A 26,314-nucleotide genomic window follows, 5' to 3' on the forward strand; every position below is an offset into this window, starting at 1 on the left:
CGGTACAAAAAAAACTTAACAGAACATCAACCCCCAACAAAACGTAAAAGGAACGGGCGATAAAACACAGCACATAAAGTCTCAGAAAAAAATAGACCCACAGTCCATAAACGCAAGTCCAATGCATAAACGCAGAACGATAGCAGCCCCATCGAACGAGAGGGACACGGCACAACATTTTGAGCAGATTATAATAATCACCAGGTTAATGTTGGTAAAGAAAGTTTAGGGATAATTAGCCTTGTATATGGGGCAGTGACTCCAAAAGTCTATACAAATTCTGGGCGTGAATAACTTATCATGTGTAATACTTGTTACCCCTTTGAGAGAAGTCAACTTCACCCAAGACAAATCATAGGCTGAACCAGGGACATCCAAGTTCAATTTTATTGCCATCTGATTGACATATATACAACCAAATGAAACAATGTTCCTCTGGACCATAGTGCACCCACAAAACAAAATATTACCGTAAGTTAATAAAACACAATTCAATATGAATGTGGTGTGCTGCACAAGTAAACAGTAAACAGCTCACTCATAGTGATGAGTCTTGGTGAAAGAGCATGGAAACATCCTGCAACCCAATTCATCCATGATGAGTTCTCTCCCCCTCCTCAAAAGTCCCATTTGCTGGAATCCCTCTGTTCTACAACACTCCCCAGGGGCCAACCATTCACAATACAAGTCCTACCCTCATCGGACTTGCCAAAATAGAGCAAATCACACTTAGCTTAATTGAAAGCTGCTTGCCAAACTTCAGCCCATTTAGTTGATCAAGATCCACCTTTCATTCTTTAAAAACTTCCTCATCACCTATGATACAACCTACTTTAGTATCATCCTCAAACATCCAGATCTTTTATATAAATAACAAAGGTCCCGCACTAACCCCTGTGGCACCAAGTCATAAAGCTCTAGTTTTAAAAACAACATTTGACCATCTCTCTTTGCTTTAAACAATCAAGTCAATTATGAATCCAATTGGCCATCTCTCCTTGGATACTATGCAGTCTAACTGTTCAGACTAGTAAGCTATGAAGGATGTTATCAAAGGCCGTAAAAAGGTCAACATCTATTAAGACAACTACCACTGCTCTTACCACTATCTTCTTGGTTACCCCTTTGAAAATCTTTAAGAGATTTGTCAGACACAATTTGCCCACTGACAAAGCCTTTCTAATCATTTCTAATTAGATCTTGTCTATCGAAACATTAGTAGATTCTATCCCTCAGAATCCCCTCCAGTAACATACCTTTGTCAAACTCAATGGTAGTTCCCTGGTTTGTCTTTAGTGCCCTTGTTAAATAATGACTTGTTTGTAAGGTGTCATATCCTGCTTTTTGCCCTCCTGGACTAGTTCTACAGACTAATGTAAATACGCCTTACTGTATACAAGTTGAATATTTTCCCTTTTCCTTTTACTCAGGAGCTGGCCCTTGAGTCAATGTCATTGATGCTGTTTGTGGAAATAAAGGTCTGTTCTGTGAGAACAATGGACAGGTTCATGATTAGAAAAAGTTATGATTAGGAAGAAGCTGTTACTGAAACATTGGGTGCTTGCCTTCAGGCTTCTATAGCTCCTTCCTGATGGTGGCAATGAGAACAAGGTGTGATCTGGGTGATGTGGATCCTTAAAGCCACCTTTTTGAGTCATCGCTCCTTTAAGATATCCTGGATACTATGGAGGCTGGTGCCCATGATGAAGCTGAGTTTACAACTCTGCAGCTCATTTCAATCCTGTGCGGTAGCCTCCCCCCACCCCCATACCAGACAGTGATGCAGCCAGTTAGAATGCACTGCACAATACATCTGTGGAAATTTGCGAGTGTCTTTGGTGACATACCAAATCTCTTCAAACTCCTAATGAAATATAGCTGCTAAGTGCTTTCTTTGTACTTGCATCGATATATTGGACCCATGATAGATCCTCAGACATTGACACCCAGAAACTTGAAATTGCTTCCTCTTTCCACTTCTGATCCCTCTACGAGGACTGGTGTGTGTTCCCTCATTTAAACCTTGAGTCCATAATTAGTTCTTTGGTCTTACTGTCGTTGAGTGCAAGGTTGTTGCTGCAACACCACTCGACTAGCAGATATATCTCACTCCTGTGTACGCATTGTTAATTGTCAGCGAGATGGAGGCGGTAATTTCCATCTGCATAGATTGTGGTCTTCCAGTTGCAGAGGCCCAGGTTCTGGAGCTTTTCGATCAGAACTGTAGGACCTATAATGTTAGACACCGAGCTATAGTCAATAAACGGCATCCTGCATCTGTATTGTCCAGGTGATGATCCAAGGCCATGTGAAGAGCCAATGACCTATTGTGGAGATATGTAAATTACTGTGGGTCCAGGTCCTTGCTGAGACAGGAGTTAATTCTAGCCATAACCAATCTCTGAAAGCACTTAATCACCACAGATGTGAGTAACCAGATGATAATTATTAAGGCACCTCACCCTGCTTTTCTTGGGCACGGGTACAATTGTTTTGAAGCAGGTGGGAACTGCAGGTTGTACCAATGAGATACTGAAAATGACTTTGAACATCCCACCAGTTGATTGGCACAGGTTTTCAGACTCTGTTGGGGCCTGTTGAAACAGGGTCATTGGATGCTGCAGGAGTCCTCAGAGCTGTGGTTTTATTCCCCCTTTCAAAGCATGCATAAAAGATGCTGAGCTCATCTGGGAGTGAAACATAACCACCATTCACGATGTTAGGTTTTGCTTTGTAGGAAGTAACGGTCTGCAGAGCCTGGCAGAGTTGACATGGATCCAATTCCACCTCCATTTGTCTTTAGATAGCCCTCCACAAGTTGTACCTAGTTTTCTTGTACAGACCTTGGTTGCCAGACTTGAATGCCACAGATCTAGACCTTAAGACTACAAACCTCCTGGTTCATCCACAACTTTTGTTTTGAGTATGTACAGTATGTTCTCGAAGGCATACACTTATCCACACAGGTTTTAATGAAGTTAGTGACAGCTGTTGAGTACTCATTCAGACTCAACGATGAATTGCCAAATATATACAGCCCAGTCCACTGATTCAAAGCAATCCTGTAAGCACTCCAGTGCCTCCCTTGTCCATACCTTCTTGGTCCTCATTTAGCTGCAGTCTTCAGTCTCAAGTACAGCCAGGTGATCAGACTTTCCAAAGTGTGGACATACGATTGCACAGTAAGCGCTCTTGGTGGTAGTGTATGGTGGTCCAGTGTGTTGCTTCTTCTGGTAGTACAAGTGATTTGTTGCTATTAATTACTTAGACTTTTCCAACCTGGTTTGATTAAAATTCCCCCAAATGATATGGAAGGCATCACAATGCACTATTTCATGCCTGTTTATTACATCACACAGTTCATCTCGAGCCTGTACCTACCCAAATGCTTTTCTAAAAGTTCCAGCATGTCCTCTTTCTTAAACTTGTGACCCAGCATATTATGCTGTTCTATGCTGAATTCACATTTAACAAGATCCTTCTCACTGGAGAATATTGAAGCAAAATATTCATTAAGGAATTCCCTCTACCTCCTCTGACTCCAGGTACATTTATTTTTATCCTTGATCAGTCCTACTCTCCCTCTAGTCATCCTCCTGATCTCCATGTACATGTAGAATACCTTGGGGTTTCCCTTAATCCTACTCGACAAGGCCTTCTCATATTCCTTTCTAGCTCTCCAGAGCCCAATCTTAAGCTCTTAACCCTAGAGCTCTGTCTGATCCTTGCTTCCTAAACATTCAATATGCTTCCTCTTACTCTTGACTAGATATTCCAATTCTTTTGTCAGCCACGGTTCCTTCACCCTACCATCCCTTCCCTGTTTCAGTGGGACACCCCATGTAAGGAGGTCTAAACAACCTCCATATTTCTGTTGTACATTTCCCCGAAGACATTGTTCTCAAATTTGTTTAATAGTATCATAATTCGCCCTTCTCAAATTAAATGCTTTCCAATACCATCTGCTCCTTTCACTGTCCAAGGTTATGCAGAAGGTCAGGGAGTTACGGTATTTGTCTTCGAAATGCTCACCCACTGAGAGATCTGTCATCTTACCAAGTTCATAGTGCAGTACTACATCAAGAAGTGGCCTCTCCTTTAGTCCTCTGTTCAATTAGTGTGTCAAGAATTCTTCCTGGACACCTAACAAATTCAGCCCCATCTAAATCTTTTGCACAAACTGAGGTGCCAATCAGTATTAGGAAATTTGACAACCCTGTTATTTTTGCATCTTTTCCAAATCTGGTCCCCAATATCTGTTGCTGTTGGGGGGGGGCAGGGTGTCTGTAGAATACTCTTGAAAGAGTGAATGCTCCTTTACTGTTTCTGACTTCCACCCACATTGTCTCAGTGGACAATGGCATTCTCAATTTCTGCAGCAGTGATACTTTCCCTGATTAGCAATGCTACTCCTCGTCCTTATCCTTGGAACATCCAGCAGCCATACATCCCTTATGACAGCCAAGTATCTGTATTGGTCCCATCATAGTTTATGTACGGATCCGTGCTCTAAGTTCATCACCCTCATTCCTGATTCTTGCATTAGACACATTTCAACCCATTCAAATGACAGCATACTCTGCACATTGCATCTACCTTTACACCAACTGCCCCATCCTCTGACTTATTACCTTAGCTCCTATGTCCCTGCCAATCTAGTTAAAATCTCAATAGCGCTAGCAAACTTGCCCACAAGGACACTGGTCCCCTCAAGTTCAGGTGTAACCTTTCTCTTTTGTACAGGTCATAACTTCCCCAGAAAAGATCCCAATGACATACAAAGCTGAAACACTGCCTCCTGCATCAATTCTTCAGCCACTTGTTCACCTGTTTTATCATCCTATTCTTAATCCTCACTGGCACATGACACAGGCAGCAATCCAAAGATTACTAACCTTGAGGTCCTACTGTTAACTTTCTACTTAGCTTACCATGTTCTTTTCAGCACCTCATTCCTTTTCCTACCCATGTCATTGTTACCGATATGTACCATGACTTCCAGCTGCTCACCTTCCCAGAATACTGCAGATACAATCTGGGTCGTACTTTACTCTAGCACCAAGACGGCAACATACTATCCAGAAGTATCTTTCATGTCCACAAAATCTCCTGTCTGATCCCCCTATTGAGTTCCCTATCACCACTGCTCTCTCATCTTTCCCCCCTTTTGAACCACAAAGCCAGATTCAGTGCCAGAGATCTGATCATATGCCCCATCCCCAAAGCAGTGCACTTTTTAAAAATGGAGGGTAGTCTGCACTTTCTGCCTATTCCCTTCTCTCCTGACAGTCACCCAGCTATGTGCCAACTCCGACTCAGGTATGATTGCTCCCTGTAGTTCTCATCACCTCATTCTTCCAAGATATTCATTGGTCACCCAACTCTAGTTCCCTAATACTGTCTTGTAAGGAACTGTAGCCATTCCCACATCATTCAAGAGGAGCACACCATTTCCCTGGCTTCCATTCTCACAGCTCCACCTATGCAATAAAGAAAGTGAAGCTTGACAGAAACTTCAACCTAGCCTCTACCTCTTCTCACTGAAGCCTCTTAAGACAAAGCCTTGGTTTCCCATTCTAACACTGCCCATTCATACAATGACCACTCCCACAATGGCTGCTCCAATTAAACCTAATTTTTTTTAAAACACCAATTGTGATTTATCTGATCTATTTTAAACTGAATAGAAAGGACTAAATTTTTGAAAAAAAATCTTCCGCTTCTCATTCCAAGTAACAGCTTATGCTACCCAAGACTTCAACAGAAATTCCCAAGTTCCACTTTTTAAATCTGTTTCTTGTGACAAATAATGGACTTTGCATACTAACCGCATTCCCATACTTACCCAGAATTTTCATCATTTGATTCTTTTGTATCATAAGTCAAGAATAATACAAAGTTCAAATGCAAATAAATTTATCTAGTTGATGTGCCTTAATATGACAGTAAAAAATGCATAAGGCGTGGCCTTCATATGCTAACACATTTGTGTGAACCAAGGAAGGATGTTACCCACTGAAAAGGTCAAAGACCCAATTCTTCTACATATGCTATCCAATCTGAGTAGTTCCAGAAACTGCTATATTTTATTTTATATTTACATTAGCCACATTACCCTTATATAGTTTGCAATAAAAGTAAATGATGCCACATCATCTGGAGAACTGTACACATGGACCACCTCTGAACAGAAATGTTCCATTCAGATTCTGCATATTCGCCGTTTTCTTCTTTCTCCAATGCTGCTATGCTTGTCCAAAATAATTATAGCAAGACTGGTAAGGAATACAATTGCCAAAAGCAATATTAAGTATGACATGTCAAGGAATTCATTTCCAAATTTAACACCAGAACTAAAAATGTTAAAACTTTGCTGGCAATACCCACAATTGGATTTTACATATTTAAAATTCATGATCCACATTGGTAACTAAGAATCTCAGCTTTCAACCTGAAAACTTTGCAGTAAGGTTTTTGTTAATATTTTTCTCAGTTATACATATTACCAGATGTTAAAAATAGTCATGATTGGCAAGGATTTTACAACATCATTTAAAAAAAATACATTAAGAGCAGTGACTTGTGGTTTAATTAAAAGTTGGCTTATCATAAATAGCATCAGAGCCAGTCTAGTGAGCAACCTAATTAAAAAACATCAAATTATTACACTTAACAGTATGAGTAAATTTAAAAGTAGTTGAAAGTTCTTATAAAATGAAAATCAGTGCTTTTTGCACCTTAAAGAAACATTTTTTTTTAGCCTGCATACAAAGGAAATTAGCAGACTCTAGTCATAATTATTCAGCCTAGGGAAATGAGGCGAGTCTCCAGCAACACTTAATTAAATTTTTTTAAAAAGTACTGCAAAAAAAAATCAAGGAAATAGACCGACACTGAAATCCCATGTTCAATAGCAGAATGGATCTTTAAAACACCACTCAGGGAGATAACAAATACAAGAAGCTATTTTGAAACTGCTTTAATTAAGTGGAATGGAAGTAGTAACAAGGAAATGTCATGCGTGATCTTTATAGCAGCTTTCTATATAAAAAAATAACAACATTCCAGGTCAGTCAAAAAATACTCATTCAATCAATAAATAATCAGAATGCCATGAAAGCACATTATAACCAAAAAGGAAATTGTAAATTAGCAGGACATTTAAATGACAATTCACAGCAATTGTTTACATGAATGTGAAACTGATTCTATTCAGTAGAGCTGATTTTGCAGGTTAATTCATGAGATTTGAATACGGTAGCAAATTTGTGCTGACTCAATCCTGATCCCTCACTCTTCGGCAGATTTCACTGGTGAACTCAGAACATTTAGATTTGCCACCAAGATCTTTGGTTAGCACCTGTGAAAACATAATAAAGAATCCATTTACTAAATTAGATGAGATTAAAATACTTCAAAGCCAGGGCAGACAAGTGGCACAACTAGTAAAGTCATTACCTCAGAACAAGTCACCCAGCCTCAGATGCTGCTTGTGTGAAGTTTGAAGCTTCTCCCTGTGATTGTACAACTTTCCTTTGGGTAACCCTGTTTCCTCCCATATCCCAAAGTAATGCGAATCAGAAAGGGCGGCAGCACATTGATGGTTCTCCTGTCTACATCAATGGCACTGAGGTTGAGAACTTCAAGTTCCTAGGTTTGAATATTACCAATAGCCTGCTCTGGTCCAACCATAATTATATCATGGCCAAGAAAGCTCATCAAATCTCTACTTCCTCAGGAAGCTAAAGAAATTCAGCATGTCCCAATCAACTCTTACCAATTTATATTGATATACCACAGAAGGCGTTCTGCGTGAATGTATGACAACTGCAAGAAATTGCAGAATTGTGGACAGAGCTCAACACACAGGAATCAGCCTCCCCTTCCATGGCCTCTGTCTATAATTCTCACTAACTTAGTAAGGCAGTCTGCATAACTAAAGACTCCACTTCTCCCCTCTTCCATTGGCCAGAAAATACTAAAGTAAATGGTGATGCTTTCCATATCATTTTGAGGGTTTTTTAACCACACCAGGTTGGAAAAGTCTCTAAATTAATACCAACAAATTACTTGTACTACCAGAAGAAGCAACACACTGGACCACTGTACATCACCATCAATAGTGTTTACTGTGCTATCCCACCACCAGGATCAAAAAGCTCGCAAGTATGTACCCCTATAAACAGCTTCTATCCCACTGTTATCAGTCCCTTGTTATGATCTTGCACTTTATTGTTCACCTACACTGGACATTTTTGATAACTTTTACACTGTATTTTGCATTGTTACTGTTTTACTGAATTCTACCGCAATGCACTATGTAATGATTTAATCTGTATGAACAGTATGCAAGACAAGCTTTTCACTGTATCTTGGTACATGTGACAATAGCAAACCAATACCAATAGTAAGCTAATCAATATAGGTGAATAGGATGTTATAAGTTGCTCTAATGTAGATGCAAATTGCAGAATATGGGAGGAGTTGATAGGAAGAATAAAGTGGGATGAATGTAAATGGGTACCTGACTGTCAGTTTATATTAACTGAGGTTAAAGGTGTGTTCTGTGCGGTATGTCATATGGCAGGAAAAAAAGATGGATCTTTGGCCCCAGTAGCAGTAGTGCTCATCATGCCTCAGTCTATAGTACTCTTGGCTCTGGGCAAGTGGCTGGTAAGTGAACAAGTCCTACTCGCAATTTGAGCACAGACCGACATGCTTCACTGTCAGTGGTAACATATTTTAATAACTGCTCTCTATGCTGGGAATAAAAAAGCTTCCATGATGTGTTAAAGAGATATGATGGTGCTTCCTGGATAGAGCATTTCAGTTATAAGGAGAGGCTGGAGAAACTAGGTCTGTTCTTTCTGGAACAGAAAGGGTTAAGAAGGAATGGGAATGAGATATATAATATTATGAGGAATATAGATAAGGTATAAACTGCAGGAAACTATCCCCTCCCCCCATATCAGACGTAAATAAAGCTAGAGGACAGATACAGGAGATGGGGAAGAGATCTGAAAGGGACTTTCATCCAGAAATGATAAATGCCTGAATGCACTACTGGAAAGAGTAGCTTGAGCTGGATCACTGACTTTTTTAAGAATCTAGGTGTGTACTTGAATTATCTCGGCACAAGGGCCATGGATCAACAGTGGGGAAACAGGAATAAGAGCAGAATTAGGTATTCAGCCCATCAAGTCTGCTCTGCCATTTCATCATGGCAGATCCATTTCCCTCTGAACCGCATTCTCCTGCCTTCTCCCATAACCTTTCATGCCCTGACTAATTAAGAACCTATGAACCTCTGCCATAAATGCACTCGGTGACTTCCTGTGGCAATGAGTTCCACAGATTCACCACCATCTGGCTAAAGAAATTCCTCATCTCTGTTCTAAATGGACATCACCTTATTTTGAGGCTGTGCCCTCTAGTCCTAGACTCCTCAAACAAAGGAAACACTGTCTGCACATCTACTTTATCTACACCTTTCAACATTTGATAGGTTTCAATGAGATCCACCCCCCACATTCCTCTAAATTCCAATGAGTACAGGTCCAGAACCATCAAACGCTCCTCAAACAAGTCTTACAATCCTGGAATAATTTTTGTGAATGTCCTTTGAATCCTCTCCAATGTCAGCACTTTCTTTCTTAAATAAGGAGCCCAAAACTACTCTCTATACTCCCAAGTGAGGCCTCACCAGTGCCTTATAAAGCCTCAGCATTATACTCTTGCATTATATTCTAGTCCTTACAAAATGAATGCTAACATTACACTTTCCTTCCTCACCACTGATTCATCTTGCAAATTAACCTTTAGGGAATCCTGGAAGAGGACTGCCAAATCCCTTTGCACCTCAGATTTTTAAAGTTTCGCCTCATTTAGAAAATAGTCTGTGCTTTTATTCCTTCTACCAAAGTGCATGACCATACACTTTCCAACAATGAATACATCTGCCACCTCTTTGCCCATTCTAATCTGTCCAAATCCTTCTGCAGTTTCTCTGCTTCCTCAAGATTACCTGGCCCCCTCCATCCATCTACATATTGTCCACAAAGCCATCAATTCCATCATCCAAATCTCTGACATATAACATATAAAGCAGTCCCAACACAGACTGCTGTGGAACACTTGTCACCAGCAACCAATCTGTAAAGGATCCCTTTATTTTCACTCTTTGCCTCTGGCCAATCAGCCAATGCTCTATCCATGCTACTAGCTTTCCTGTAACACCCTGGGCTCTTGTCTAGTTAAGCAGCCACATGTGCAGCACCTTGTCAAAGGCCTTCTGAAATTCCAAATAACACAACATCCACCGATTCTTCTTTGTCTATCCTGCTTGTTATTTCTTCAAGTTCTAACAGATTTGTAAGGCAAGATTTTCCCTTAAGGAAACCATGGTGACTTTGGCCTATTTTGTCAAGCGCCTCCAAATACCCTGAAACCACATTGGAATACAAATACAGAAGGGCATCCACTGGTTCATAGGGATGAGTTGGCCTGAGTAGCCAATTTGTATGCTGTACAATTCTATGATACCAAAGAGTTGGACAGCATTCCCCAGAGTCCAGGCCAGTATTAGTATCCAAATCAACAGCAGTTATGCAGTGATCATCACACTTGCTTTGGGAGCTCTGTGCACACAATGCAACTCCCATATTAAAACAGTAACAAAACACTTTTCAAGTTTAGTTGTTAGCAAATTGCTCTGGAAGCAGAATTAATGTTAACATGGTAGAATAATATAAACATGATGATATTTGAGAAATGTCTGAAATCAGTGTCTTGACTACTACACATACAAAAGGGTTTTCTAAAATGAATTGAGAACATAGATTGAAAGCCAAGACACATATACACAGCAACAAACTTATAAGGTGATATGATAAAGTTCTCAATCGAGATGTTTTTGTCATTGAGAAATAAAGGTTCTATGAGGAGAATTAAGAACAGTAACAAATTAGAGAAGCATAGAGCATTGCAATGATTAGTGCTCATGAGGATCAGAAGCCTTTTAGGAGCCAAACTATGACTAAGATCAATTACAAGTAAGCTACAGAAATATGAAAAGACCATACATACTCCCACAGAAAGGTTGTCACTATACATTGGTTTCTTAAGATGAAGGAACTGGGGAATCAATATTGGAAAATAAAGAAACGACAGAGATTTTGAACAAGTATTCTGTAGCTGTCTTTATAGTAGAAGGCACCAAAAGCAGTTCAATAATAGAATCACAACATGCTAGTGGAGGAGGCCATTCAGCCCATCAAATCTCATCCAGATTGATAAAAGATCAACTCAGCAAGTCCTACTTACTCACTCTTTCCCCATATTCCTCAAATTGTTTCCTTCTAGATATTTATCCAGTTCCCTTTTGAACGCCGCAACTGAATCAGTCTATCATCATTGCTGGCATGGCACTCCAGATCCTAAGTATGTACAGCTTTTCCCATCATCTCATTTTTGATTTTGTCCTTTTCACCCTGTCAAAGGGGGTGGAGTGTGGTTTCTCTCTACCCAATCTCAATAATCCTCAGTTTAAATACTTTCTCTCCCAACTTCCTCTCTTACAAGGAAAACAATCTCAGATTCTCTGGTGCATACTCACAAGAATCGGTACAGAAACAAGCTCTTCAGCCCAACTTGTCCATTTCCAACAAGCATCCTATATGAGCTAGATCCATCTACCCAAGTTTGACTCATATCCCTCTAAACCTTTTCTATCAATGTACCTGTCCCACATCCCTGGAATCATTTTGGTAAATCTCTTCTAAACATCCAAACTTTCACATCTATGCAAAAATGTGATGCCCAGAATTTGATGCAATATTCTATCTGTGACCAAATCAGTGTTTTATTAAAACTTGTTGAAACACCCTGGATTTCTTGACCGCAGAAGTCTAGGGACGATACTCTCAAGTCCCGCCAAACCCGTGAGATTGAGACCCACCCCAAACCTGGTTTGTGTGGATGCTGTGTAACTTGCTACCCTGTTCCAAATTAGTGACATGAAATAACAGACAGTACACTGCATATGATTAAAGGAATTATAGTTATGAATCTTAACTAAAGGGTTAGTAAAGAATAACAAAAAAGAAAAAGGGCCCATTCTAATTAAACAGTCAAGTTGGAGCCTCACCTTGAACTTCTCTGTCACTCACGTGCCGGGCCTTCGGTCAGCGTGAACACCCACACCACCTTCTGAACGTCACTCACAATCCATCTCAAACAAACTGGTCTCCCACCGGATCGTATGCTACGACTGGTTCCCCCTAGTGTCGTCTCTTTTCATCTCCCGATGAACAAAAGCCCAGGCTCAACCTTATTGTCCCTCACCAAGAAAACCTCCCAGTAATTGGATGGCACACATTCCACATCATCCCTTATCTTCAACAATAACCTCAACAGGCTGACAGCAGAACAGAGCTGCTAAATAAAATAACTACTGCATAACAGTAAAGATGTGAACCAAAGCATTACACTATCACAACTTCCTTTCTCTTGTACTTTATCCTTATTATTCATAAAACCTAGCATCCCATTTATCATGCTTGCTACTCCCCTACCACTTTCAACTGTGCATGTATACACCTAGATTGCTCCATTCTAATATGCCTTTGAGAATTAAACCACCTGATTTATGGTGCTCCTCTACTTGTTCCAGCCATGAACTTCACATTTCTCAGCATTAAACTTTTACCGGCTATCCTTCTTCATGATAGTATATGACTACATCATCTTGAAGTCTGTCATTATCCATCTCAATTTACCAGACCATGTTCTGTGCTTGTGCCCAATGCAGCCAAGTCATTACGATGTATTAAGAAAAGCAGCAGCCCCAGTCCTGACTCCTGAAAAATACAATTGTACAAAAAGGATCTAACGCTTTCCCAGCATATATGACAAATAAGTTCTTCTACGGCTTCCAGCCGAGTACAGATATCGAGTTTAACTGAGAGTTCAGTGACAAACTCTGCCTTCTTCATAAGGGGTGATGCCTGGGCATGTCTAGTCCAGTGGTATTTATACCCTCATTGTCTGTCCCCCTGCTTGGTTAGTCCTCATCCAATCAGTTTTCCATTCTCCCACCTTGTTTACCTTGTTTCCAGTTCTTACTTAGACTGAGACCTTAGTCATTGTTAAAATTTTTTTCCTCTAGTTTTATTTCAATGGCTTTCCTTCACCAGGTGGTCCCAAAAGCCATTGGCGCAGCACAGTAGTTTCGTGCTGAAGTCAATCCTATGGCCATTGCAAATGTAATATTCTGCTACCACTGATTTCACTGGATAACCCAAATAGATACACCTCCTGTGTGGGTTTCCACTGCATGTCCCGTCTAGCCAATATATGCTGCTCCACATTCACATGGAACCCTGTAAAAGCCAGCCATCCTAAGTCCCAGATCACCTTTGACCCAGATAAGCAGTGATTTGAGCTTCCTTACAGATGGTATTAATCCAGTATTTCTTCAGGATCCTGCCGATCCTTCCGCAAAACCACGAAAGTATAGGGAAGACAGGCGGTAGCAACAAGCTCCTCCTTATTATTAGGTTTCCTGGTTTTTCTGTTTGCCCTTTTAAGCCCCCTGATGATTTCCTTCACCTTGTAGCCATTCTATAGGCACTTTATGTGTAATCATCATATTTCCTCCTGGGGACTCACAGGGTCCAAAATAGTTTTTCGCCCGGTTAATCACAGTAGAAGGAACTGCTTTACATTGGGAGGTATGATGGGTGGCTGTCATTGTTGAGGTACAAGTCCTTGTGAGTGGTTTTCCGATAGATGCCATGTCCGAGGCTATCATCTGGTTTCTGTTGTATTACAATGTCCAGGAACAGGAGGCAGCCACTCTTCTCCATCTCCATTGTAAATTGAACGTTTCGATCTATCCTGTTCAGATGGTCATGGAACTGCTGGAGTTCCTGCAGCCCATGAAGCCACACTATGAAGGTGTTATCGATGTACCTGAAGCAGCATTTGGTGTGTAACAGCGATGAACGCAGAGGCCACTCCTCAAAGTCCTCCATGTAGAAATTAGCAATAGCCAGCAGCAAGGGCGATCCCCTGGCCACTTTGTCTGTCGTACAATTGTACACTTCACCTCAAAAAACCATTTTATTGCAAACAATGACAACATCTATATTGCAATTTCTCCTACCTCAAATTCCTTAGAGGCTTATACCCATTTTCATTACTGTATTCCTTTTTACTTACAGAAGTTCTCACACATTGGTCTCACTCAAAGAAAAAGCTGCTTTCAAACCCCTTAGATGGAGGTAGTGTCCCAGGTTAAATATTTTATTACCCAAGATAGTGCAGATCCCATTATAAGTTGATGTTGTAAACTTAGAGGCTGGTTGCCCAACTTGAAAGTCTAGTTGTAAACCACAGTTATTGCATTGCAAATCAATTTTGAAGGTCACTCAGCTGTTGAGAAGGCATCAAATGCCTATATCCCCATTTATTTAAGTAATGTATTTGCAGTGCCTACCTTTCCATTCTTAATTGCTTCAAAGCAGGCAGTTTCTATTTTGTTAGCATGGTCATGAAGTTCCATATGTCTCAACATCATTACAGCACTTAACAGAAGGGCTGTGGGATTTGCCATATCCAACCCAGCAATATCTGGTGCTGTACCATGAACCTGGTCAGGGAAAAGAGCACAAAGCAATTAAAAATTAAATTCTGGTGCAGAAGACTCAGACACCTCAAAATTCCACAAATTTATTTGTACAAATAAGAAGAAATATCACAATCATTAAGACCTAGCTGTTTTCACATAAAGATTAGCAGCGCTCTCTTCAAGTTGAGAAGAATGAGGAATGATTTACTGAATCTTCCGGGTAAATGTGAAGCTGTTTCTACTAGTGGGAGGATCTCAAATGAGACAACATAGAAAGATGACATTTAAAAATGAGTTGTAGAGGAGTTGGACAGTAATAGTCTATACCCCAGGACAGAGGAGTCCAAAGCAAGGGGGCATAGATTTAAAATAAGGGGAATTTTTTTTTTTTTTAAAGAAGGGTCCTGAGGGGCAGATTTTTCCACACAATGGTAAGTATATGGAAAGAGCTACCAGAAGTAATGGTTGAGGCAAGTACAATAGTATAATTTAAACAGCACATGGATAGGTACATAGAGGGATAGAGATTAGAGGGATATGGGCCAAAGGCAAGAAATTGGGGTTGGATGGGTGAGCAACATATTGTCACATACTTATTGAACTGAACAGGGGACAAGGAAACAGCAGATGAACTAAATGAGTATTTTGCATCAGTCTTTACTGTGGAAGACACTAGTAGTGTGCCAGATGTTGAAGGGTGTGAGGGAAGAGAAGTGAGTGCAATTATTATTATAAGGGAGGTGGTGCTCAAAAAGCTGAAAGACCCAAAGGGTACATAAGTCACCCAGACCAGATAAGTTTTCAGATAGGGTTCTGAAAGAGGTAGCGATACGAGGTTGTGGAAGCATTAGCAATGATCTCAAAAATCACTGGACTCTGGCATGGTGCCAGGTAACTGGAAAATTGAAAATGTCACTCTACTCTATGAAAGGAGGAAGGCAGCAGAAAGGAAGTTATAGTCCAGTTAGCCTGACCTCAGTGGTTGGGAAGATGTTGGAGTCAATTGTTAAGGATGAGGTTATGGAATACTTGATGACACAGGACAAGATAGGACAAAGTCAGCATGGTTTCCTTCAGGCAAAATCTTGCCTGATGAACCCAATGGAATTTTTTGAGATGATTACAAGTAAGATAGATAAAGGGGATGCAGTGGATGTTGTATATTTGGACTTTCATAAGGGCTTTGACAAGGTGCCACACGAAGCTGCTTACCAAGTTAAGAGCCCATGGTATCACAGGAAAGTTACTGGCATGATTAGAGCATTGGCTGATTGGTAGGAGGCAGGTAATGGGAATAAAACGATCCTTTTCTGGTTGGCTGCCAGTGACTAGTGGTGTTCTGCAGGGTGTTGCGATCACTTCTTTTTATGCTGTATATCAACTATTTAGATAATAGAATAGATGGCTTTGTTGCCAAGTTTGCAGATAATACAAAGATTGGTGAAGGGCAGCTAGTGTTGAGAAACTGGTAGGCTGCAGAAGGACTAGGACAGATTAGGAGAATGGGCAAGAGAGTGGCAAATGAAATACAATGTTGGAAAATGCATGGTCATATATAAATGTACAGACTACTTTCTACAAGGCAAGAAAATCCAAAAATCCAAGATGGAAAGGGACTTGGGAGTCCTTGTGCAGAACACACTAAAGGTTAACTTGCAAGTAGAGTCTGTGGTGAAGGCAGCAAATGCAATGTTAGCATTCACTTGAAGAGGTCCAGAATACAAAACCAGGGATGTGATGCTGAGGCTTTATAAGGCACTGGTGAAGCCTCACCTTGAACAGATCTGGGCTCCTCATCTAAGAAAAGATGCCCTAGCATTGGAGAGGGTTCAGAGGAGGTTCACAAGGATGACTCCGGGAATGAAATGGTTATCACAGAGGAATGTTTGATAGCACTGGGTCTGTACTCACTGGAATTTCAAAGGATGAGTTGGGATCTCATTGAAATCTTTCGAATGTTGAAAGGCCTAGACAGAGTAGATTGTGAGGGAGTCTAGAACAAGAGGGTACAGCCTCAGGATAGAGGGGCATCCATTTAAAACAGAGATGCAGAGACATGAACGCCAGATCATTGGGTGTATTTAAGGCAAAGCTTGATAGGTTCTTGATTGGACACTATGTCAAAAGTTACTGGGAGAAGGCCGTGGAGTGGGGCTGAGAAAGGGAAAAGAAAAGATTCAGCCATGACTAAATGGTGGAGCAGGCTCAATGGGCCAAATGGCCTAATTCAATTATGTTTTATGATCTTATGGCGAACAGCCTGTATTGCGCAAGTACTTCTTGCAGAAGGGAAAAAAATTTCTGGAATTTTCTATCTAGAGTGCAAATCATTGGTTAATATAAAGAGGAATTGCATACATTTTTGAAAGATAAGGGAACTGAAATACATAGGGAAATGATATAGAAGAGTTCTAACCAACAAGCTCCAAAACCTGGGCCTCTGTCTTCCTTGACTTCCTCAGTGGCAGACCAGTCAGTGTGGATATGAAGTAACATCTGCTCCTTGCTGACAATGAATACTAGCATACCTCAAGGATGTGTGGCCACACAGCTCAAGTGCCATCTGTAAATTTGCCAATGATATCTATTTTTGGCAAAATTTCGGATGGTGACAAGGCAGCATTTAGGAGTGTGATTGATCAGCTGGTTGAGTGGTGTTGCAACAACAGCCTTGCACTCAACACAAGTAGGACCAAAGAATTGATTATGGACTTCAGGAAGTGGAATTCGAGGGAACACACACCAGTCCTCATAGAGGGATCAGCAGTGTTAAAAGCGAGCAGTTTCAAGTTCCTGGGTGTCAACATCTCTGAAGATCTATGCTGGGCCCAACATATTGATACAATTACAGAGAAGGCACAACAGCACCTATATTTCATTAGGAGTTTTTGGTGACTTGGTATGTCACCAAAAACACTCGCAAATTTCTACATGTACCTTGGAGAGCATTCTATATGATTGCATCACTGTCTGGTATAAAGGGGCCCTGCATATGATCGGGAAAAAAAAAATCGCAGAAAGTTGTAAACTCAGCCAGTTCCACAATGGGCACTAGCCTCCCCAGCATTGAGGATACATTCAAAAGGTGATGCATCAGAAAGGCAGTATCCATCATTAAGGACCCCCATCAACCAGGACATGCCTTCTTCTCATTGCTATTATCAAAGTGGTGGTACAGGAATCTGAAGAAATACAATATTTCAGGAACAGCTTCTTCCTCTCCGCCCGATTTCTCTTTTTGCAACACTTTTCTTCTTATTGTAATTTGTAAGTTTTTTTTCCTAGTATTATGTATTGATGTATACAGCTGCCGCAAAACAACAAATTTCATGACATATGACTGTGATATTAAACCTGATTCTGATTTAAGATTTGTGGGAGATCAGCAATCATATCTTATGCAGATTTTTTTCTGAAGAGTTCTAATGAGACAAAATTCATATTTATATAGCAATGCACTTTATCTATTCAATCTTATTTTAATTTTGCTGAGAAAGACAAGTCATCTTACAGACTCAAAAATTGCAACTCCATTTTCTCCAATGTTTCCACTTGGTGTAACTCCCAGACCTCCAATCAACCCAGCGCATAGATCACTGAAACACAAGGAAAACAGTCAGAAAAACAAGTAGGTGTAAATAGAGCACCTACATAACACCTCAAAACATGAATATTTAAACACTCTTAGTTACTGGCTTCACCTGCAACCCACTCCATGCCATTTCTCTATTATGTTCCTGATTCACTGATGATAATAATTGTGTTGTTCTTGTCTTCTTTAAGCTGGAAAATCTAATCAATTTTGCAGTCAAATTCCATTCTTGTCTCTCCTTAAGGAGCCACGTCTGACGCGCACCTCCTGAGACTAGGTCAGTGACTAATAAACCCGTTGACTATACTTGTGCCAAGAACAAGGCAGCGCAGTATCGTGTAGAGTTCCACGTAATACTAAACAGAGCCAGCAATTGGAAGATTGGATTCAATTCCTGCTGTTGACTGAAAAAGGTTTGTATATTCTCCCCATGACCGATTGGGTTTCCTCCCACATTCCAAAAGGCATACATACAGGTTAGGATTAGTAAATTGTAGGCATGCTTTTCTGGTGCCAGAAACAAGGTGATGCTTGTGGGGTTGGCCCCAGCACATCTTCGGGTCTGTTAGTTGTTGATGTGAACAATGCATTTCACTGTATGTTTCTAAATAATGTGACAAATAAAGCTCATCTTTAAATCTTTCCTTCTCTGTGCATGTATTTGGAAGATTCTACTTTCTACATTAGTGCTTCCTATAGGATTTCCTGCCACCAAGATCATTAGATGGACTCTAACTTAGCTGTCGTCCTTTTCCTTTCCCTCCAGAAACACTGACTTTGATTACAGGTAACAGTATAACCTACTGAATCTGTGTTGCTCTCAGGATCTTGTTGTACGATTGAATTTGTGGGCACTTACACAATGCACTCCATGCTAATTTTCCCTTTATTGCTGTAATACAACATTGGTAATCACACTCCAAAAAAAACTTCAGATGAAGCGGATCACTTACCTTTCCTGCTTTCAATGATGTATTCTCCACTATATTGGTGAGACTTTCATGTATTCCCCAGCAGATTCCTGCGAATTGCTACTTTCATTTCCAGTCTGTTTCCAATAGAGACGCCTTCATCGCGTCAACAAGGAACAACTCAACTTTGATTGGACAAATTATAACCCCACCAGAATTTTTCAAGTTTCAGTCTCTTCTTTCGCAACACAAACCAGTCTGACCAATCTTCCCTGTCTGTATTTGCCACATCTCTGTCTTATCACTGTATCACAGAACACTTGTTACCAGTCATCTTATAATTTGTAATCCCTATTTTCTCAGTTTTACAGCATTTTTTTTTCACACACAAACAGACTTGACTACCATGTTGACCATGTTTAAAAACAACATTGCCAGCCCCAATGACTCTTGGAGAATGACAAGAGGAAAAGCATGCAAACACTTTGTAGAAAGGTTGTATCCAGTCATTCAATCTAAAATTACCAACCTTAAGATGTCACCATAGAGGTTTGGCATTACAAGCACATCAAATTGTGACGGGTCCTGCACCATCTAACAAAGGAAAAAAAAAGATAAATTAGCTTTATTTGTCACTCTGCAACAAAACATACACAATGAAGTATGTAATTTGCAACAATGACCAACACTTCTGATTCCAGCACAGCATGCCCACAACTTATTTAGATTAACTCATGTCTTTGATATATGAGAAAACCAGAGCACCCAGAAGAAACCCATGCTGATAAAGTATGTAAAGGGTTAACACGGTCGGTTGAACATAGCAGGCTGTTTTCTCTGAAAGAAACCATTGATGATCAACAGATGTGCTTTTCATTGCTGAGCATTATTTCTTCTCAAAGTTAGCCAGTTAATGTTTCAGGGTCCTTGTCCTTGTGCAGTCATGCGCAGAGATAAGACCAGCCTGTTCTGTGTATGAGGTCATTATACCCATTCTGTAATTTGTCTCTCAGTACTGTCAAGCAATAGGTCTGACTCCAGCTTGGTATGTGTGGGGGTATCTGAACGACTATATCCATTTTGTAAGGGGAATTGTGAGTTAGTTGGTGGACCGGATAGGAACAGTCACAGACTGTTCCTGTTTGAGTGACTAACTGAGCAAGCTCCGGGAGCTTTGAATAAAGTGCTTGTACTTACATGGCTATGAGTGACTTTATCCGGATTTGACTTCCACAATGTAGTCACCAGGAGAACGTACAAATACTTTTACAGACAGCAGAGGGAATTGAACCCCATTCGCTGCCAATGCAATAGCATTATGCTAATCGCTACGCTACCAGCCTGCTCTACCAGGCCAAGGAAAGGAACAGACTTTAAATGTAATTCTGCTCAATGGGTTTCATTTTTATTAAGCCAAAAAAGTCAATCTCATAATCACAATACTTACATTAAGACAAACTGTATCCAAATACATTTCATTGAACTTGATATCTTTAAAGTTTTCTGCTACTTCTCTGCATTTCCTCAGGAATAGTCCATCCGACATTCGCCTGCAACACATTCATACAAACGAGTTCAAGTGCTGGCAAGCTTCAGACTCCCACACAGAACATAAAGACCACTGTTTTGATGATGCATATAATCAGCTCCAGACACATATGATGTCAATGGTAAACAACTTAAATATGATGACATACATTTTAAAATTCATTCAATGCATAGGCATTTAGTCTTTAATTAGTAAAACAATTCTATTTCACAACAGATAATGTTGTCTCTACAAAAAAGAGCTGACCACTTCTATAAACAATTAATTTCCACTCATATTATTGCCATTATGCCGCTGACAATTAGGGCAGCAATGAAAGTCCTCCATCTCTGTTGGTCTCCCGCATTTCCTCCACCCTTCAAGGGTCCAGTTATATGCTACCTTGATGGATTTAACCTCTTCTCTTCACGTGCCCAATCCATCTCCAACGCTTCATACCATCGCAAACAGATGTAGGAGGATACTTCATTGCTGTTTCCGTAAGTTTTTTTTACCAGTTAGGGTTGTTAGCCCTAGGCTGAATTCCCAAACCTGGAGAACTGGTGGATCAGTCAGTCTAGCCACTATCTCAGACATGCCACCTTGCAAAAACTCATTTCAGGGAGGTAGCAACACCACCCCCCCCACCACCGGGTCGACCTCCAAGGGTGTATGTAATACTTTGTTTAGTGATTTTGTCTAATCTGTAAACCAAGTTGGGTATATGCAGAAAATGTGACATTAAAATATGTACTTATGTTATATTATCATGTTTATTCTATTACAACTTTAAGCAAGTCTACAGGGGGTTTGGCCTCATCACGTAGGACATTAATAGGGCAGCTCCTTAGCAGCCAGCCAGCTAGTTTAAATAACGTTAGCTATGCTAATGAATGAACGACACCTGTTAAACTCATCTCAACATGTCTTTTACATTTTAACCCACCACGGGCAATAGAAATGTCACTGTTGCAAACAGTGCAGCGAGCAACACTGTCATTATTTTTGAGGTTGACTATAAAGCCCGCCCACAGAGAAAACTGATAGGTCTACTTAGCAGGGATCCCCAACCTTTTTTGCACCTTGCACCGCGGACCGGTTTAACACTGACAATATTTTTGCGGACCGGCCAACCTGGGGGGGGGGGGTGTTAATCACGACTGGAATATAGGCGATAAGTCAACTATAAGTCACTTATAAGTGGCTAATACACTCAATTTCGTTTCTAAAAGGGTTTAACGAATTTAATATTAAACACACAGAGCATATTTTCCTGGCATGAATATAGTGATAAGTCAATAGCATCATAATATTTTAAGTAATGTTTGGATATTAAACACACAGCGCATATTTTCCTTGTATGAACATATAAAATCATTGCATCACACCAAAATCACTGAATCAGTGGGAGCCCTGGGCTTGTTTTCCTGCAACAAGACGGTGCCATTGAGGGGTGATGGGAGACAGTGATACTCGAAGGGGGTTCCTTATGTCCAGTCTATTCCACGACTTAGTTTTCATTGCATTCATTGCGGAAAACTCCGCTTCGCAGTGGTGTTGGAAATGGAAGCAACGTTTTCAGTGCTTTCATGGGTATCTCAGGACATTTAGCATTGACTTTGATCCAGAATGTCGGCAGAGATGTTATGTCAAACACACTTTTCAGACCGCCGTCATTTGCAAGCTCGAGGAGTTGATCTTCTTCCTGCGCTGACATGGATGACGCGTGGGTAATGACCTTGCATGCATTCAAGTTCAACAGTGGGCGCGACAGGGAATGAGGAAAGGTGCAGCTGACTCATATTGTTTCATAGCGCCGAATCATATCGTTTCCTCGCTTGGGTTGGGGACCACTCTTGCACAAAGAGAGACCAATCAGGATACTTGCTCTCCCTCTCTTTCTCAAAAAAATCGATTTCTGGGATATTGTATATAATTTCCGGGCGTCAGGGAGCCACTATCAATATGTGGGAAACTCCCAGAACTTCTGAGAGAGGTGGGATATCTGCTATCTTTGACCTGTTTGGGGTGACCCTACCAACAGCCAAAACACAAGGCCCAGACTCCAGCCGTATAGATCTCTAGGTCACTGAGGCAAACAAGTCTTCAAACCATGACAAGGTTGTGGTCCTATTGGAGGTTCCAGTAACTTACCGCTGTTATTAATGACCAGAAATTTAACAACGAGAGCTACCCAAATACCATAGCTACAAGAGCACAAGAGAGGAAAGTTTGCAGCATGCAACTAACCTCAACTCTCAAAGGAATCAAGAGTCAATTAACACAAAAAAAAAATCGTTGCATTATCCAGGGCAGAAGCATCTCACTCACAAGAGTTTTCCCCCAAAATCCCTTCCTAATCTAGTATTGAAAAGGAGGGCAAAGAAAATAGCTAAATGGCAACTTTTCCACCATTTCCAATCCCATCCAAGAAGCACATGTTTAGAAAATTATTTTTTAGGAACTAACATTGCAAGAGTAGCCAACATCTACAGTCCCAATCATCTTATTCAGTACTGAACAGAGAGCTTTTGATTTGTTCTTGTATCACAGTATTATGTATATGGTTCAGTGGAGTTTCCAGTCAACGGTGATTCTAGGAACACCTCGGGCAACACTGTGTGTGGCACAGCAGATAATGCTGTCTCATAACTCTACTGACACAATCTTGGATGCCATCTGGAGTTTACATATTCTCCCTGTGAGTCTAAATTTCCCTTGGGTCCTAAAAAGATGTTGGACCAGACTACATCTACGAACAAATTCCTGACCTAATGTGACCGCCACACATTCTCAGCATAAAAGTTCTCTTTCTGCCCCTCTCATTCACTGCCTGCAGAGTCTAAACAGTCCATGAGTATGTACATTCAATCTTGACACATGTTGGGTTGGATTGCCAGACTGGTAACTATGTTCTATTTGTCATACAGGATGTCCCACCCCAAACTCAAAACCAAAGCTTCCCAAAAGATCCTAGCATTGTGAATCTAGAATTAAAGTCACCCATGCTATAGCTACCCCCTCCACTGGTATCCCAAGCTCTCCTTATTAATCTGCCCTTCCTTTAAATATGACATTTTCAGATGTCTCACTGTTCATAAAACTCCTTCTAATCCTCTCTAAACTGGGATCAATATGTACTGAATTTTCTTGTCAATCCCAAAACAAAGAAAGAAAGCCATCGTTACCGAGGTCAATTATCCCAGCCCTAAAACACAACTACAAGAATTTCTTAGGACAGTGTCCATAACACAATCAACCTCATGTCAATGATGTTTCTATAATGTCAGAAATATGTTGGTTCCCTGATTGTACACTGCTCCATTCCATTTGAAACTTATCAGCAATTGAAACAATCCCTGCATGAATACAGCAAAACCAAGACACATGCAGACATGTACAAATTACCATAAATCAGTTCAACAAGTAGTACTGAGCAACAATCAGTTCCAATTAAGAGAATCCCATGCCCTGTCCTTAATATTCAGTGACATCACCATTACTGAATCCACAGCATCAGCATCCTGGAGCCATCTCTGATGAGGTCAACTGGCCTAGCCATATCAATACTGTGGCTACAAGAATAAGCTTGAGGTTGAATTTCCTGCTGAGAGAAGGTCACCACCTGCTCCCCAAATCCTCCCATCGCATAGAGGCATGTCAAAATGTGGTGGAATACTTCTCATTTGCCTAGATGAACACATTTATAACAACACTCAATAAAGCTCAATGCCATCCAGAATAATACTGCCTGCTTGTTGGTATTCTATCCAACACCCCAAACAGACTGACTTGGGAATCTATCACTGTTCCTTCATTGTTGCGAGTTGCAAGCTCTGGAACTCTGAATCCTAAAGGCATTGTGGGAGTATAAGATTGTAAAGGTTCAAGCTGGCTCAGCACCATCTCCTGTCTTGCCAGAAAAGCTCATAACTTGAATAATAAAGAAAAACCCTTCTAATTTCACCTCTGTATCAGCACTCAAGCTCACCATCTCAAGGCAACTTATCCCATAACCATTACCCCATCTTAAACCTCTCTCTCTCTCTCTCTCTCATTTCAGGCCATAGAGCCTGCTTATATGCACAGATCCCTCCTCATTAAGTAAGGAGGAGGGCTTCACAACAAGAGTTTCTCACCCAAGTGGAGTACAGTGGCCACTCTGGTCATCATCACGGGCAAGAAAAGCTCACGATTTCTTCAACCCTTTTCATCCACAATCATCTACTACAGTGTCAGGTAAGCAAATCATTGCAACTTTATATGGCAAATTAAACACAAGGAGCTCCCACATCCTCCTTCGCAATAAAACTCATTCCATTCCACTTACATGATGTTTGCCTTGTGCACAGCTGTGACCGTATTCCTCTTATTGTTCCGTGAATATTCAAAAGCAAACTCTGCAATCCTCCTGCTGGCATCCTCTGTGATCAGTTTAATACTCTGGACCACCCCATCGACAATCTGCAACAGGGCAAAAAGTCACACAAAATGTTTACAAACTGCTCACTAATCAGATTAGGTTTTTTTTTGGATCAATAAGTCTGGATAAATTCTGGAAGCCAAATAACAGCTGCAACAGAAATAACTTCATCTTAACCATTTCCTATCTACCCATCAATTTTTGAATTTTTTTTTGAAGGGATTGTAAATATTAGTTGTAAATATTTCTGAACTGTACTGAGCATTAAACCAGAGCACCATTCTATTTGTTCCTTACACCTACCGGCACATATTATTTGGAAAGGACATTACATGATACCCTGGAGCATTTTACTTTCTGGTGCCTCGATAGGCTGTGTTGCCAGAATCAGTCCAGCTGGCATTGACCAGAACTGATGCGTTTTCTGCACAGCTGAGAATATGACCTACTTGATTTATCAACCACACTATTCAATGACTTACTGTTCTGTACCCAAATTTGATATCCACCGATTCTTAGAGAATGCAAGACTCTCTTCAGTACTTCCAGAAGGGATACAGAGCTGAGACATGCAAAACTGGTAACCTAGCCTGCTATTCAAAACAACAGTGGAGATGCCACATTTATCTTTAATGGTCATCTTTAGGCAAACATAATGGTGATACAGCCATTTCCTCTCCACTTCTGTAACAAACAATCAGCACTCATCCAGTGCTCTCCTCTTCTTCTTCCCACCCCTTCTTCTAAGTGACATGGTACACCACAGTGAACTGATGCTCTACCAAGCCACACTTATGGTATTTGCAAGTATACTTCAGCACACAATTCAACGAAGTACATGTAGAATGATTATGTAATGAAGAAGTCTGTCAAAGGGACGAGACGACAAGCAAGATTGATCAGAGTAAGAACCACAACTGACATCTCCAGCCCCCACACTATCTCAACCTCAGTGACTCACAAACTTCCATGCTCATTACAAGGGAGGAGGATTAGCTCATGACACTTGGAGAACAGAGTAAGTTCCTTGTTCATTGTCTTGAATGTGCTACATCTCAAATTTCTGGGGAATGATTTCTGAAGGGCAATTTTCTATCACCAGAACAGACATTACATGGGGGCAGGGGTCACCTTTACTTTGCAATCAAAGTATTCATCTCTGCTTTTATTTACTGTGAGAAGTAAATCCACATTAACAGTGGAAAGACAAAGCCAGCTCTTTTTAAAAAAA

The 26,314-nt window shown here is 40.6% G+C and overlaps 1 protein-coding gene across 2 annotated transcripts in view; it reads right to left on the reverse strand.

Moving 5' to 3' along the window:
- Positions 1–5,937: 5,937 nt before the first annotated feature.
- The window catches only part of idh3a (isocitrate dehydrogenase (NAD(+)) 3 catalytic subunit alpha), a 39,647-nt gene continuing 19,270 nt past the window's right edge, over positions 5,938–26,314 (reverse strand). The window contains exons 6-11 of one of the 2 annotated variants that reach the window (XM_063070944.1): positions 24,991–25,124; positions 20,580–20,682; positions 19,662–19,726; positions 18,141–18,225; positions 14,498–14,650; positions 5,938–7,360 (exon numbers count right to left, since the gene is read on the reverse strand). In XM_063070944.1, coding sequence (XP_062927014.1) covers positions 7,277–7,360; positions 14,498–14,650; positions 18,141–18,225; positions 19,662–19,726; positions 20,580–20,682; positions 24,991–25,124 — 624 coding nt within the window. In that variant the 3' untranslated portion in view covers positions 5,938–7,276. Of the gene's footprint in view, positions 7,361–12,743; positions 12,858–14,497; positions 14,651–18,140; positions 18,226–19,661; positions 19,727–20,579; positions 20,683–24,990; positions 25,125–26,314 lie in introns of those variants that run through there. The other variant, XM_063070943.1, reaches the window with a different exon arrangement.

Source organism: Mobula hypostoma, chromosome 18 (assembly GCF_963921235.1).
Source record: "Mobula hypostoma chromosome 18, sMobHyp1.1, whole genome shotgun sequence".
Classification (NCBI taxonomy): Eukaryota; Metazoa; Chordata; class Chondrichthyes; order Myliobatiformes; family Myliobatidae; genus Mobula; species Mobula hypostoma.